The sequence below is a fragment of the Bos indicus genome, chromosome 4 (genome assembly GCF_029378745.1).
Source record: "Bos indicus isolate NIAB-ARS_2022 breed Sahiwal x Tharparkar chromosome 4, NIAB-ARS_B.indTharparkar_mat_pri_1.0, whole genome shotgun sequence".
Taxonomy (NCBI): domain Eukaryota; kingdom Metazoa; phylum Chordata; class Mammalia; order Artiodactyla; family Bovidae; genus Bos; species Bos indicus.
This window is the reverse complement of record NC_091763.1, coordinates 48636502-48652890: the sequence shown is the minus strand read 5'-3', so window position 1 is coordinate 48652890 and position 16389 is coordinate 48636502. Positions and strand designations below refer to the sequence as shown.

Below are 16389 nucleotides of genomic sequence, written 5' to 3'. Positions count from 1 at the left end.
TCTGCCTTCTGCCTCTATGCGGGCTCTTACTGCAAAGACTCGGACGTTTCTGCTCACCTTTCTGCTGCACTTTATCACTTGAGAACCTCTTACTAAAAACTTTTGACATAGCTGGGAAAACTGAGTTTTAGCAATCGCCAGGCAAGGTTTATATTCCAGTAAATTTAAATCAGGCTTCTAATCCACACTGAAAATTGGTGATAACATATTTCAGAATTTTGTCTAATAGAGCATTTTACTTATGTTGACACATGTTTATGAAACTTGTTTTAGTGAGTTATTTTCCAGTCCTCAAGGAAATCATATCACCTGGCCAGATTAAAATTCTTAAAGCAGTCCTCCAGAGTAGTACCAAAATAATGACAGTGCTTTTGATAAAGCATAAGAAGGTTAGAAAGAGATTTGGTGCCTTCCCCCCTGCCCCCAATATAGCCTTTTAGACTGATAAAATCTGAATAAAGATAGGCCATTATGGTCTGAATCTGGCAAAACCAAACCCCATGTGAAGATTGCCATCACCTACTGAGGCTGTCCCTTTGCTCTGTTCCAAGCAGCACTCCGGCCCGTGATACTGCAAACACCAGTGTTCCACTGGGCCCCTTCCATGGCCCTGCCATAGTTAGGATGCTGTTTCTTACACCCAAAGAAAATCTCTTCCTGCTAGAGCCTAGCCTGTTTTCTCTATTTATATCTGCTTTCTGGAAATGCAAGACCTTCAGTTAGCATTCCACTTATAATAACCATTGTTGTATTTTAAAATAATTAAGTTCACCTCATTCTCTTGCTCTAGGCGTTTGAATCATGTCTGTTGTTCTTCCCTAAACCTTTGCCAATTTCGCCACATCATTCTCAGAATATGATTTATTTTTTGAAAGATACAGCATTATATAGCCAGTGATCTCATTGGCTCTCTAATTAATATCAGGTGATTTCTAATTTTGACATAACTCTTCTTTCCTATAAATATTGCACATTCTTTTCATATATTCTTTAAAGAGCAATTATAGACACTTATGAATTATAAATAGTATTTCATGGAGCATCAGCTGGCATCATCTGTTGATCCAAATTAAAGCCTTTCCAAACATCTTCTGGGAGGAAAAAATTGCATACCATGTGTATTGTTACATAACCAGTTCCACAGTCAGAATTCTACTATTGGACTGATTGGATTAAATAGCACAAGAGCAGAGATATTTTTGCCAAGAATTTGTTTGGGGAAGGCAGTGTTTTCTGTTGCTACCGAGTGTAAAATCCTGTTTCAGTATCTAATATTGATTTATTCACTAACCAGGCAAACCATGTGAGTGGATGGAGAATTGTAAAGCTGGAAGAGTCCTTGAGAGGTCAGAGTGCGTAAGGCATTCTGTGAATCATCCAAGACAGATGGTTGTTGGTTTCATTCTTCATAGTCTTTCAGTAAACAGATTCACAGATTCCTTCAGTCGTCTTCCTAGCATCCTAAATCAGGCTTTAAAATAAGATTTAAATGTTGTATGATGCTTTTTAACTCTTAACAAAAATGAACAATTCCTTTTCTACCATTATGGAAAAAAATTGCTTAGGAGTGAAATGGCAGGCAGAGGGGGAAAGGAAATGTCCAAGAGTGCCTTTTAGTGAACTGGCTGATTTTTTTTTTTTTCTTTTGCAGATCATTACCCAATTCAGGAAAGCCTGATGTTCCCTGTTCTCTCTACATGAAGGAGCTTCAAGGTTTCATTGTCAGAGTTATGAGTGACTACTTTAAACACTTTGAATGCTCGGATTTTGTCTTTGACAACACTGAAGCTATTGCCCAAAGAGCCATTGAACTTTTTATCCGCAACGCCAGTCTCATTAGACCTCTTGGTGAAGGTGGGAAAATGCGACTTGCTGCTGATTTTGCACAGGTAAAAAGGGAAAATATTTCAACTCCAATATTATCCATTTAAATAAAAGACCATCTGTGTATTATTCAGTGTTTTAAAGAATTGAAACATGAAGAAAAGTAAACCTAAACTTAATAGGTAAAAAAGGAAAGAATTTAAAGGTACTTTCGTACAAGATACTTTTTTACTTTAACAAAAGAATCACTCCTCTTTGATAGTTCAGGGTACATCAAGTAGCTCATTCCACAGTAAAGTAGCATTTCCCATTTTTCATAATATGGGACCTTCTGACGATTTTACTATTCTACCACGTCAGTAATGATAAGAATAACTGATTAACCTTGTTGGAAAATAATGAAGAGAATGAAATTTATCCTTCAAAGAGTGGGAAAGGACAGTCTGTTCTCATGTAAAGAGGAGCCCCAACACATGTGTGGTCCTCCAGGGTCAGCTCAGCGTTCCAGGGCAGGTTCTAATTCGTTTACATATACAGAGGTCCAGGTAGATTTTTTGATCCTCGTCTGTTAAATAAGAATACCTTTCTTATGCACGGCCAGCCTTAAAGTCATTCCACACTATCCGATGTGAATGAAGTAGCGTCACATTAAAATAGCAGAATAATAATCAGCTCTTATAGAAAGGTTTTTTTTTTCTTTGTCCTTTAGACAGACTTTTAAAAAGCCTTATAAATATAGTATCAGAAGCAGATTAGAACTACCTCACACATCTACTTTCATTAAAAAAAAATTAGAAACAAATAATTCATATTTACATAGCATGTCAAAGGTGAACTCATTTTTTAAGCCTTTGAAAGCTGTTAGCCCTCCTGGTCTAAACAGTAATCCAAATGGATTATTCCCAATGGTGTGCCCCATCCTCCCTGTTTATAAAGGTAGACAAGTTGTAATGTCCCTCCTCTTTATTCCTGTGTGTATCTGGGAGCAAGTCGTGGTTCATCATTCCTACTCCCAGGAGAGAATGTGGTGGGCTACTTACACCAGGCAGGGGTTTTAGAGGCTCCTCTGCACCCAGCAGTTACAACAAGGTACATATCCTGATGTTTCAAGAACCAGGCTGTCTGCATGTTAATTGGTCTAGAGTTAGTCATTTTCATCCCCAAATGATATGCCCGAGACCACTAAGTCAGAGTAAGGAGCCTTCCTTTGTGAAATATGCCTTTAGTAACCTCAGCGTGAGAATACTTATAAGTGTCACCTTTGTGTGGCTCCTTTTACCTTTCCCATTTTTGTCAACTTAATTCTTAGGCACCTGTACATTTTGTTGTTACAAGTAAACTGCAGCTTAAAGAGAATTATATGTCGTGTCATACTTGTGGGTATGACAAATTTATTGGGGTTACAGGGGTTACAGGCTGATTATCACATGAAAGCACAGTGATGTACCAAGACCTGCTCGTATTTGTTAAAAACACTGTGAGCTGTACCCCAGTGAGTGTCTGTTCTTCTTTCCCCCTTTCCTCCTTCATTTTATTTTTCTTTCTCTGTCCTCTTCTCTCTCCTGGGCTCCCTCCCCCACTGGTTTATTTGCATTCTGCTCCAGCTGGTTCTTGAGTCACTTTCCTGGAGGCAGCACTTCAAGTCCAATTAGAGTGGCAGCCGAGCAGGAGATGGCCGACATGAGAGTGCTGCGGGAAGAAGGCTTTTTTTTTGTTTGTTTTAATGATATATCCCCTTATGAGTCCCGGGAGCTGGAGAGTGCTATCCTGTGACCCTTGCTATCGCAGCCTGCACCTGCTTAAAATGCCTAGCTTCCAGGGGCAGGATTGAGCTTCTACCTTCCTTGAACCACACATTCAGAATTTTATTTGGCATTTCCTTCTTTCTGAAGACATGTTGCCCATAAATCAGACCTTTTTCCAGGTCCCTTCTCTTAAGATGAATGAAACACATCAGTCGTTATTATATACTAACTTATTATGCACCAAGGCCACCTCTGCTTTCCATCTCTTACTCAGTGTTAGAGTATGTTTTCCAGCCATACAGTGACACTGGTGGCTGCACCCTCTGTGGGCTGACTCCTTCACTCCTGGACAATGTCCCTGCTTCACAACACCCTGCCCCTCACTGTGTGGCTTCTTCCCAGCCCTGCGGGTCGTGGGCAGTGGAATGACAGGCACAGGCACTTTGGAAGTTAGTCGTGGGTATGGCCAATAGCTTTGGCAAATATTATCCAGCTATTGTATCTTCCCCTATATTTTACAAATATTAAAGTGAGTTTGGGGCCTTCATTTCATTTAATGTAGTTTCTTACCACAACTACAATTATGTGATATTCTACCTCAGCTTTTGTACTTGGTTGGAAATATTTTTCTGAGGTAAATCGAAACACTTAGATGGCATTACCCTGACATTTATATTCATGACAGGCATCACCTGGGACTAGAAAGCCTTTTGGCTGCCTCATTACTGAAAGTTCTATCAACTTGTGTTCAAAATTAAACAAAACCATAGCAGCTATTGGAATCAAGAACACACTTATCCTTGATGGGTTTCAAAAAAAGTTCTTTTGATAAAAGTGCCTGCTATTCTGGCATAAATAACAGAAAGAGAAAGAACTCAGAAGAGAGTAGTTTGGGATTACTGATTATTTGTCATCAAGTCCACTTTGCAAAGGCAGATAATGATATATTTTTAAAGATTTATGTAGGAATCCTAACTTCTCCTCACTGGCACCATTACACAGGTGAAAGAGAAAATATTTTCAGGGAGCCATCTGGTGGGTTCATGATGAGGAACGTGCCCAGTACATAGCCCCTTAGGAATCAGGTCATGGGCATGAGGTGGTTTCCTCATGGTAATTAATTCCCTACTGTGACCACATGGTCTCTGGGTTTACACTAATCACACAGCAGTCCTCAAGCACTAGGCTTGTCCAAGCCACTGGGGTTCTGCTGATTCAGAATCTCTCTGGGGACCTGTCCACACTGTCCTTTGAACCACACATTCCCCTCTGCTCCTCAGTTGTGTGTGTTTCCCAGAGAGAAGGATGATGGTTTTTTTAAACATTAACATTTTATTTATTTATTTTTGGCTGTGCTGGGTCTTCGTTGCTGCGCAGACTTTTCTCTAGTTGTGGCGAGTGGGGGCTTCTCTAGTTGCTGTGCTTCTCATTGCGGTGGCTTCTCTTATTTCAGAGCACAGGCTATGCCGCTGTGGGCTCAAAAGTTGTGGCTCCCGGGCTCTAGAGCACAGGTTCAATAGTTGTGGCATGGGCTTAGTTGTTCACTGCATGTGGATTCTTCCCAGATCAGGGATCGAGCCTGTGTCTCCTGTATTGGCACACAAATTCTTAACCACGGAACCACCAGGGAATCCCTAGAGAAGGATGACTTTTGACGTTGGCATTAAATTATTTACTCAGTGGCACTCTGAGCAGTTTCTGTTTATTTCTGGTTCCCTTTAAATATATATTTATATCTCTCTTGCTTTTTGCCTGAAAATTATAAATTTGGGGAAAAATCCCCAAATAATCAAGATTCTAATTCCTGTTGCCTTTTCTTCTGAACAGTGTCAGGGCAGGAATGCCAGGAGTATCTGAAGATGCCCTGTGGTTAGCCAGATGTCTGCGGTGGGCATGGAGCAGCTCTGTAATTAGTTAACCATGCCTGCTGCTCACTGTTTGTTGCCTCCAAACAGGAGAGCTGGAGAGGGGCAGCTGCAGGTGCCGTTTGTATCCACAGCTAATGGCAGAGTCACGCCTCTAAAAGGAGCACTCCTGCCCTTCAGAAGCATGGCCTTTATTGTCTAGTGGAACTCTGGCAGAAGAAGATGGTCTTTAGTACCCTAGGGGTCCCTGATGGATGAAAAATTTATGTTAAACATATAACATTTTGAAATTGTCATATGGCATAGAAGTCTCCTGCAGTCATCAGAGATGACACAGCCATTCGAGGTCATATTCTCATACTGTAATTTTCTCCTAGCTGTTTTATTTAACATTCAGTCCTGCTCAAGTGCTAAAGCAAAGGTTGTTTGCTGTAATCTTTGAAAATGATAAATCCCACTGGGGTAACAAAAAAAATTGACAAATTTCAGTGTGTAAAAAACCATTATAAATGCACCTCCACAGAGAAACAGACGGGCATAGGTACATGTTAACCACATTTTTACTTTGTACTCACTGTAAAATAAATACCACGTTCTATAGGAAACCAGAAACTCCTATCTAGTGAATAAACTAAATAGGTCCCAAGGAGCAGCCCATCGCCCACTGTCTTCAAGAACATTGGCTTGAAACTGCTCTCTCTTGTAATATTGGAAAGAATCTGACTTTTCTTCATCAGATTTCTCCTTTTATTTACTTATCCTTTTGTGTTTTAGAAAGTTTGCTGACCACGTAAGGTTTCCCTCTAGGACATACAGTACACTCTGTCTTCTGTATGCTGAGAGAGAAATCCACCAGTCACGAGTCACCCTCAAGACCATCTGAAGAAAGGAAGCTGCTTTGTAATTCTCCCCTGACACTCAGTTCACACAGCTGATTTCACACTTGTTTGTTGTTTCTCTTAATAATAATCAATCTGCATGTGCATCTGTGTTTACACACACAGATCTCTCATAAGCTAGATGAGTGAAGATTATATTATTTAAATAAATATTTATCCTCTTCAATAAATTTGAGAACTCCTCAGAGGTAAGACCGTCTAATTCATCTTCTTATCTCCATGTCTAGTTTGGTGCCTGATAATTAGTAGGGAGTAAAAAATGTTTCTCAAATGAGTGAGTACGTCTCCATGGTCTTCTAATGGCAAGAAGATATGAACAGTTTTTCAGAAAGATGGCCAGCAAGACAGATACCCCATTTTTCATTCATATGTTTTTCTTGAAGAAAGATGTTGATTTACCAGGGCGCAGGCTTTTCTCAGAAATTTTCTAAACTATTCTTTACCAGAGCTCTGTTCATAGCAAGTATAGTGAAATGGCTTACCATCTGCCATATATGCAAAAACTTTGCGTATGCACTTGGTAGGTAAAGAACAGGTAACCTAAAACTCCAATTAATGACAACATTTCCAGTCAAAGGAGGAAAATAAAGAGAAGTAGTAGTTGCTGAATTCTTCAGTCAGGAAGCAAATTAATCCACTAACAATTTAAAAGGGGAAATTTTTTTTTTTTAATGATAGTAATTGCTGACACTTAATAAGCACTTACTGTATGCCGTGCACATAGTGCTTTGTGAAATTATCTATTTTGTTTACATAATTTTATGACGGGTATTATCTGTGTTTGACAGATGAGGAACTTGAAACGTAAAGAGGTTAAGCCCAGAGCCACACAACTAGTCACTGTAGATCAGAAACTGACACACGTGCGCTGCCTCCAGAGTCAGTGCTTTTAATCATTTTTCACCAGCCCAGTGAAAACTGTCATCATTTCTGTTTAATAGAAAAAGACTTGTGATGTTCACTTAAAGTACAGACACACAGGCAGTCTTGAAAACATTTCTTTTTCTGATTTTTCAATGGAGAAAAAAAATCTAAACCTTCTCCTCATACACAACAAAAGCTGCTTTTCTATTCTTGAAGGAATTATCTTATGACCTTTTTAGTAAATAAATGCAAAAGCTATCTAAGTTCTTGCCTTTTAATAAACTTGACATTCAAAACTGCCTTACAGTGCAGATCCAATTAAGTTTACTTCAAGCTACAACTTTCTGTGATCCAAGTGGGTCCCCAGTTCACTTCAAGATTCTGATATAAAAAGCTATGGGATATCTTTTAATATTTCAGATGGAGTTGGCTGTGGGTCCATTCTGCAGAAGAGTATCTGATTTGGGAAAGTCCTATCGAATGCTGAGGTCATTCAGGTGAGGCATAGTTCTGTTATCACTGTTAATATAACCATACCCTATTAGCAGATAAATCCTTTCCTAGTCATGTTGATCTACACGAAATTGCCATTATTCAACCATTTTGTGGTATACAACAAACAATGGCATTTTCATATGGTTCATCTTGAAAGTTATCCAAACCAGAAATTTATAATGTTATATTCAATAATTTGTGTGTGTGTGTGTGTGTTGCAGTTCAGTTGCAGTTCACAAGATTGAGCTGTTAAATTTTTTATTATGCTCTTCCTAGGGGAATTTTTTAAATTCTCCATTCTTACAGAAATATATTGAATAATACCAGGCAGTTCATAACTATATAGACATCTTTTTCTGAAAATGTTATTGGTTCATTTATCATTTCCAACCCAGTCTACTTCTAAAAAGGTCATAGGTTGCATGCCATTAAAAAAACAAAAACAAACTATTAGATAGAGCATTTGAAGAACCGAGTTTAGTGTTGAAATGCAGAGAATGACTGTAAATGTAGTAGATACTTTAAGGTAACCATGGCTAATGCAATTGAGCACAAAATTCGGGATTGAGCTTCCTAGAAATAAATTCAAAAAGAAAAATGAGTTAATTCAAACCCATGATCTAAGAATGTATCAATTTAACAGGAAAATCCTTTTCAGTGCTGAATACTTAGGTAGACCTTTTACCAACTCAAATTTTAAGGACCATTGAATAGCTTAATGTCTAGGTCTTAAGTATCAGATTTTAGAAAATAAAAAGATGTTGTGCATATGGCTGTTTATTCAGTAAGCCAGACTTGCCAAACTTTTCACATCATGGCACACATAGAAAATGTATATGTACAAAAAGATGACTAACGCTGAGAGCCAAGGGGATCAACAATAGTTACAACTTGTGACTGAAGCATGCCAGATGGGAAGCCTTGATGTCAGCTATCCATAATATCCTGGAGCGTGATGTTTTTTAATATTTCTTTCTAAAGATAGGTAAGAGAATCCAGGCATGTGGCTTTCTATAAACTGACTGAGTACTAGAAACTAGAATAATCAATAAGTAGTATGTTCTTTAAAAGGTTGCTTCACTCTCTTATGTCACCCAAGATCTTCGTAGAAAATTCAGGTATATTAGCACTTGAAATATAAGAACCTAAGGTTGTTGATTGAAAGGGGAGGGTTATCTTTTACTTTTACTGTGTGTGCTTGGCAAAAATATTTTTAATGCCAACACAAGAGCCTGAACTTGTATTTTTCTCAAATGCCTTATGTGTACAAAGTTGGATTTCAGAAACAGTGATGTCACAAGTGTTTCAGATATCTTCTTTGGATTAGCTCAAACCTTTTATAAGTATTTAAATATTTTGGAAGCCTTTGGGTTTGGCACTACCAGATATGGACAAGTTGAAAGATTAAGAGGCACTGAGCTTACTGATCTTCCAGTCATCTCTATGTACCATTAAAAACAACCTTAATAAAACTCCTATAAAGAGACGGTTGGATGGCATCACCGACTCAATGGACATGAGTTTGAGTAAACTCCAGGAGTTGGTGACAGACGGGGAGGCCTGGCGTGCTGCAGTCCATGGGGTCGCAAAGAGTCGGACACAACTGAGCAACTGAACTGAACTGAAAGTTACTTACTCTGAGTAAGATGGAAACACAGCAGTCCCAGTTGGATGATAAAATGCTGCCCCGAGTCACAGAATCTTAGCATGCTAGAGGACATTAACCAACTAGTTATTTTAAAAGGCATGGGAAAAGCCATGATTTGGAATTTGCTAGTTTAAGATTAGATAAATATTTCTGATAGTCCTGCCTCCCATATTTGGTTGTTTATTCCATGTGCGTGTATTAAAACAGTGCTTATCTTCCCATATGCTAATGCAAGACAACCTTTATCCAGGTACTTGCTGGTTTTTTTGTTTTTGTTTTACTTTTTGGCCCTACTGCGCAGCATGTGGGAACTTAATTCCCCAAGTGGGGATCGAACCTATGCCCCCCTACAATGGAAGTGCAGAGTCTTAACTGCTGGATCAGCAAGAAGTCCCTATCCAAGTGCTTTTAAAGTTGTGTCACAGGATAGAGATACATGTTCTGAGGGTTTCACATAAGAACAGTTCTTTTTTAAGTCACTTAAGATTTTCTGTCAACCCACCCCACTTTCCACATGAGAAAAAGAATCTTTAAAGCAGTGTTTAAAGTTTGAATAGTAACACCTTCTAGTATCAATTTAGGGAATAAAAAATTAATGATTGGTGTATAATTTTTTTAAATCCTGGGTTTTTTATAGCTACCTTCTATCATGAGGCAATGGTCAATCTAGATGTGTTTCAAAACTTCAACTCTGACTGACAGTAAGAGAGATTTTATGTTACCATCTAGCATGTACTTACATGCAAGCACCCTCAAAACCGTGCACACAAACATGCACGCAAACTTGTGCCATGAAACAGAAATTACTCTTCCTTCGTGCGATATTCTCTGGTTTCTTTTGCATTTGGTTATTTTCACCCATTTAATTAGTTTCATGATGCCCTAATGTTTTGCATCCAGTGGTTTCTCACCCTTCTCTCAGGGCCCTCTATTCTTGAACTTGAGCTGCTCCAGTGGTAGGGGCCGAGTTTTGTTCCTTTCTCCATCTGTAAAGATGTGCACCCTGATCTCCTGGAATGCTGGTATGTGAGTTTCCTCCTGCAGATCCCTCAGCTCCCAAGGCATTGGCACAGATATAATCAGAGTAGTTGAATCTTGCCTATGGAGCCTTCTCCATATCTTTAATTCATTGAAAAATTCTAAAAGAGACTTATCTACCAGTGTATTCCTACAGTTGTTGGCTTAAATCTCAACAGTCAGAAAATTAAGATCATGGCATCTGGTCCCATCACTTCATGACAAATAGATGGGGAAACAATGGAAACAGTGACAGACTTTAATTTTGGGAGCTCCAGAATCACCACAGATGGTGACTGCAGCCATGAAATTAGAAGATGCTTGCTCCTTGGCAGAAAAGTTATGACCAACCTAGATTACATACTAAAAAGCAGAGACATTACTTTGCAAACAAAGGTCCATCTAGTCAAAGCTATGGTTTTTCCAGTAGTCATGTAGGGATGTTAGAGTTGGACTATAAAGAAAGCTGAGCACCAAAGAATTGATATTTTTGAACTGTGGTTTGGAGAAGACTCTTTGAGAGTCCCTTGGACTGCAGGGAGATCAAACCAGTCAATCCTCAAGGAAATCAGCCCGGAATATTAATTGGAAGGACTGATGCTAAAGTTGAAGCTCCAATACTTTGGCCACCTGATGCAAAGAACTGACTCATTTGAAAAGACTCTGATGCTGGCAAAGATTGAAGGTGGGAGGAGAAGGGGACGACAGATGCTGAGATGGTTGGATGGCATCTCTGACTTAATGGACATAAGTTTGAGTAAACTCCTGGAATTGGGATGGACAGGGAAGCCAGGCGTGCTGCAGCCCATGGGGTCACAAAGAGTCAGACATGACCGAGCAACTGAACTGAACTGATTCCTACAGATATATGGAACCTACAGAAATCTTTTGGATTGATTCTAGTGCTTTTCTCAGTTGTTTGAGCGGTTTTGGACACCATTTGATAGATTTTAGGATTAAGTAGATCAGGAAATAAAGTGAAAGTAGTATATTCTGGGGTTCAAATCTAGCCCTAGGCTGGAAAGGTTTTAGGACCTGTCTTTGGAGAAGAGAAATGACAGTTCTGCTGCCTCTGCCTGTAAATGTGACTGGGCAAGGCCCTGGCCCTGCCAGTTTCTCTACAGTTGTCCTGAGAGGGGAATTGACGTAGGACAGCAGAGGCCCTTCCTAGAGAGGAGTCAGTCAGTACAGAGTTGTCTTTATTCCAGTAACTCACTTCTAGGCCCTCCTCTTGCTTCCTGCAAAAACTTGTTAAGAAGTCGGTATCTTCTCCAGAATTTAGTCCTGAGCAGTTGCAGTGGCAGGGCCCACTCTTGTTCATCTTCTTGTCTGTGCTATGACAAGGAAAAGGCATCATCTAGTGGTCATTTCCATAATTGATCTGGACTCTTGTTCCTGGACTGAAGGTTCGAAGTCATACCCGAACTAGCTCAGTGGCTATCAGTAGGAAACTGGCTAAAATAGGCCACATTCATTAGATCAAATATATGCAGCCAATTAAAAATTTAAACTGTTAGTTAATGTCCAAGAAAAAGAAAAATACTTCCTGGTGTATCACAAAATGAAAAAACAGGCCACTCACCAGTATATGCAATAGGCATCCCTGATGTTTTAAAAATACTGACCTATGGCTTTGGAGAGGACAAGTCAAGGATGAGCATCAAAATATTACCTTTGGAGAGTAGCATTGTTTCTAGTGGTTTTTTTAAAAGAGATTTCTTAAATTTTTCAAATTTTTTGCTTTGGTTGTTGTATATTTATAGTTAGAAATGTCAACAAATATATTTTAAAATTCCTCTTACAGTATTTCTCCCATTTAAAAATAACAAGTGAGCCTAAAAATAATATAAAATATACTAAAATATTATATAGTAAGGGGTTGGGGGGCAAGAAAGACAGCCAGACAACCAAAGCCCCAGCAGGTTTAGAGGCAGTGGCTACAGGAGGAGCAACAGGCCCAGTGCCAGGGAGGGTGACAGAGCCAGGCGGGCGCCTCCAGCCTGGACCTCAGGTGCAGCCTCCCCTCCCCCCTCCCCAGACACCCTCGCCTTGGCGAGCACCCCCTTCCCCCATCAGGCAGCCATCTGCCTCAGGGTGTTCTCCTTGATGGTGATATTAGTGGACTCTTTAATTAGGCCGGTGAGCTTCTTGCATGCATTTACATTTTCCTGTCTACATTAGAGTTTCTCAGGCAGCAGGAATCTTTTACCCCAGAGAGAAGGCTGCCTCAGAAAGCTGCTGACATTAGGGACTTGCTCCTGGGTATTTGTGTTGTAGCTGCACACAGGACGCGTGAGCCCCCATCCCCGTCCATCCCTCTGCAGCATGGTGGTGTCTCCCATGTGTTCGTGCGGGAGGTTACCTTGCCTCCACCTGGCCAAGGGCCTGTCCATGCAGATCACTAAAGACCCTGCCTTCTAGCAGGGCCCAGCGTCCCCACTCCCCAGGGAACAGCCTGGTCCCTGAATTACATCCACAGCCTGCTCTGCTGAAAGCCTCCTCAGATTTAATGAAAAAGCACTGAGAGCTGTCAGGAGATAGGGGCTATTCTGATGGGTCTGTTAGCATGCCGGGCACTGGAGAAGGGAGACCATCAGTAACTCTACAGAGTGTAGCGTTCACGTCAGCTGTCTTCAGCTGGAGGAGTGGTGAGGGTTCCCCATAGCTACAGTTTACCTCCCTGATTACCTGATGCTTGAGATTCAGAGCTAGGCCTGGCCTGCGTGTCTGTAGACCCGAGGGTGGCCGTCTCCACAGCTTCCAGGATGAGCGCTCCCACCCCCAGGACCCCAGATGGGTTCTGTTCCTTCTTTCCACTTAGGCCACGCTCTGCAGTCATGATTTCCGCACGGTTTCTGGGTTCTTAATTCCAAGTTCCTAATGTCAGCGTTGGAGCCAGAAGGCAGCCACATCTGGGGCTTGGTTTGCTTTGCTGCCTGCCAGTACTTCAGCAGTTCCGGGAGCTCCCGGGTGAACATGCAGGGCTGGCTGTTTCATTTTGGTCATCTTGATTCTAGCAATCATTGTTTGGTCATTTGTTGTATGTTAGCCTGTACTGAGCATTGTCCTGGGATTTTTCTCCTTCCATCTTCAGGATGACAGTTGAGAGTCGAGGGCTCATTCGGGGCTGAGGGGTCAGTTTTCAGACTGCACGTGTGAGAGCTGTGAGCTGTGGGTCTGCATTTGAGACCCCTGGCCTGCCTGACCCTACCGCCCATGCTCGCAGCCACCGCCCGATGTCTTATTCCAGAAGTTCTCGTTTGTTCTCACTGGGACGGGTCCTAGAACACAATGTGAAACATCCAGGGAAACATTAGAAAGTGTTACAGACCATCTAGACCCCCACTCTGGCCATGCCCTCTTGATCTGAAATGCCCTGTCTCCCTGACTTCCGCTGCAGACAGCCTGCCAGGAGATGCCTCAGGAGTCTTGAACCACGTGTGCACTTTTATTCCTAGAGAATGTGTGAAATCCCCACCTCCTTTCCATCCTAGTCCCCTAGGACAGACAACCTTGGACTCCAAGACAGGGACCCGAGGGGCTCTCACCTCTCTGCTCTGAGCCCTGACTCACCCCCAGGCGTCGGCCTGCTGCTTTGTCCTCTACTGGGACACACACGGCCCCTCCAGCCACCATATGTGGACCTCTTCCCGTCTCCAAAACCCCCACCATGTCCAGTGCAGGGAGAAGTCCTGTGTCCTCCCCGCCCCCTCATTTCTATGCTGATTCCGGATCTCAGTAGTCTGGCCTCCTTCCTGGCCCCTCACCAAAAGCAGCTTTGGAGTGGGGGTCGTGGCAGGCAGCACGCAGCACAGACCACCTCGGACACTGGCTGTGGACAAGCGCACAGGAGGACTTGGGTCTTACTCCACTTCAGAACTGGCCTTAACAGAGGACAACAGCTGCACAGATCCCTTAAATGTGGAGATCTCTACTAGAAGCATAATTTTTTTTTCTAATGAGACCTAATACTTGATTAATGAAGACTACTAGCTGCCTATGAAGTTTAACCTTGAAAGCGCTGCTATTTGGAGTATTTTTTCTCAGAATGATTTTGTGGCATTGGGCTGTCCGCATTCTGTAACACCTTAATTTGTTTCCTTTTGTTCCTTGTGTCACCTCAGATGGTGATACGTTTTTTGAACTCACTGGTATTTCAGATTCCACCTGCAGTCAGGGAGGATGGGGGTTTTCATGCTGTGTTCTTTCTGCTTCTTAAAACAAGCACCAGAAACAAAATATCTGCAGTCAGTGTTTACAGGTAATTGTGTCAGTGAGGCATAATACCAAATCAAATCCAGTTTTGCTTCCCATGGCTTTTTTGGCAGTCCTGTTAGTGGCTACATTTGGTCTTGGCAGCAAAAGAACATCTGTGACTCAGAGCTCCACAGGGACAGATGATTGACCAAAAGATGCTATTTCAAAATGAGCTGGTTTCTCCCAGGCTTTGCCCTGTGCTGGTGTCACCAACAGCAGCCACGGTGCATAGCTCAGCTGGGCTGCTGGACGGGGCACGTTTCAGATCATTTCTCGCTCCCTGTCTCCTTCCCACTCCCTTTCTCACCCTTCTTCCCTTTCCACGCTTGTAGTGTTTGTATTGCTGGATGGGACTTCCCTGGCAGTCCTGTGGCCAGGACTCAGCACTTTCACTGGTGTGGGCCTGGGCTCAATCCCTGGTCGGGAAACGAAGATCCTGCAAGCCACATGGCACAGCCAGTGTGTGTGTTTGTGTGTGTGTGTACAAACACATACATTCAAATTGCAAAACTAATTTAATTGCTGTAAATAAGTTTCAAATTTGACTTTAAATTTCCTGAAGCTGAAGATAAAAGAGGAATAGAATCAGCTATGTAATTCCCATTTTCAGAAAGAAGAAAATGTATCAGTTCTTCGGAAAATAGTTCAGTGTTTGTTAGTGTTTCATTCTAAACCGTTTGTACATGGGGCTTCAGATAGTGAGCACCGAGAGAGACTAGGGACCAAAATGCCTGTTCATCTTCCTGTCATAGTGGCAGAAAGGATTCCATCTGGCTGCTTTTCAGTGAGTTGAGGACGGTCATAAGGACTGGCCCCTGCCCTGGGTCTCCTGTCATCAGCCAGGGTTCCGGTGAATCCTACCATGTCACATGCCATAGCAAAGAGTGGGCTTTACTGGGGCAGGGGAGGACCCTCACCGGACCGGGATGGCTGGAGAGAGGGGAAGGCGTGAGCTCCCCGTCTCGGCGCATGGCTCCGGGCGGCCTTTCGCGTGTGCCGGACCTGCAGGCTGGGCCCATGACCCAGTACAGGAACCCCCTCCCGACTGGCTCTTCCCCCTGTTTAGTTCTAACCTGGAAGCAGTCACGTCAGTGGTGCTCTTGGCCCCTGGCTGGGCTTGGAGGATGGAAATGTCAGCTGTTCAGCACCCGAGGACCTCAGGCTGTGAGGCGTTTTCAGCTTCCCCTGCCAGAACAGGGGTCTGCCGGCTACAGGAAGTGGAGCTCTGGGGTGCACTGCCATCCCCTCCACCCAGAGTCAGCTTCCAGAGGCCTCTGAGACCATGCCAGTCATCACCCCACAGGACCTTCAGGTCATGCCAGGTGAAAATAATTCCAGGAGAGAGTGTGATGAGATGGTTCAAGTAGGTGGGTGACTGGAGATCCACTTCGACCCATAGAGAGAATCTGGGATTCCTAAATAGATACTAACTGCATAGCCTTTAGACAATGTACTGGAAACATTCATTTGCCCAGGTTATCTTATAGGAGCTGTTGACAGTTTGAAGTTGTGCTTTCTCCAAGGGGTCTTTGTTTCTCTCTCAGAATAAGTCTGTTCTAAAAACAGATGCACAGTCGCTTCAGTTGATATTCTAAAAGAGGCTGCTTAGCAAAATGAAGTTTGAGTCTGTGTTCTGCCCGTTCCTGGCTTTTACTTGCTGTCTTCCTCCTAGTTTACTTATCTGTAAAATGGGGATGTAACAGTGCCTACCTGATAGGGTTATTTGGAGGAATAAATGAGTTCACATCTATAAAGCTTTTCATAAGTGCTCTGTG

The 16389-nt window shown here is 42.2% G+C and overlaps 1 protein-coding gene across 4 annotated transcripts in view; it reads left to right on the top strand.

Annotated features, from left to right (window-relative positions):
• COG5 (component of oligomeric golgi complex 5) overlaps positions 1-16389 on the top strand; it is a 281625-nt gene that overhangs the window by 246883 nt on the left and 18353 nt on the right. For all 4 annotated transcript variants that reach the window (XM_070787248.1, XM_070787249.1, XM_070787250.1 and 1 more), the window contains 2 exons: positions 1652-1889; positions 7618-7694. In XM_070787248.1, coding sequence (XP_070643349.1) covers positions 1652-1889; positions 7618-7694 — 315 coding nt within the window. The remainder of the gene's footprint in view (positions 1-1651; positions 1890-7617; positions 7695-16389) is intronic.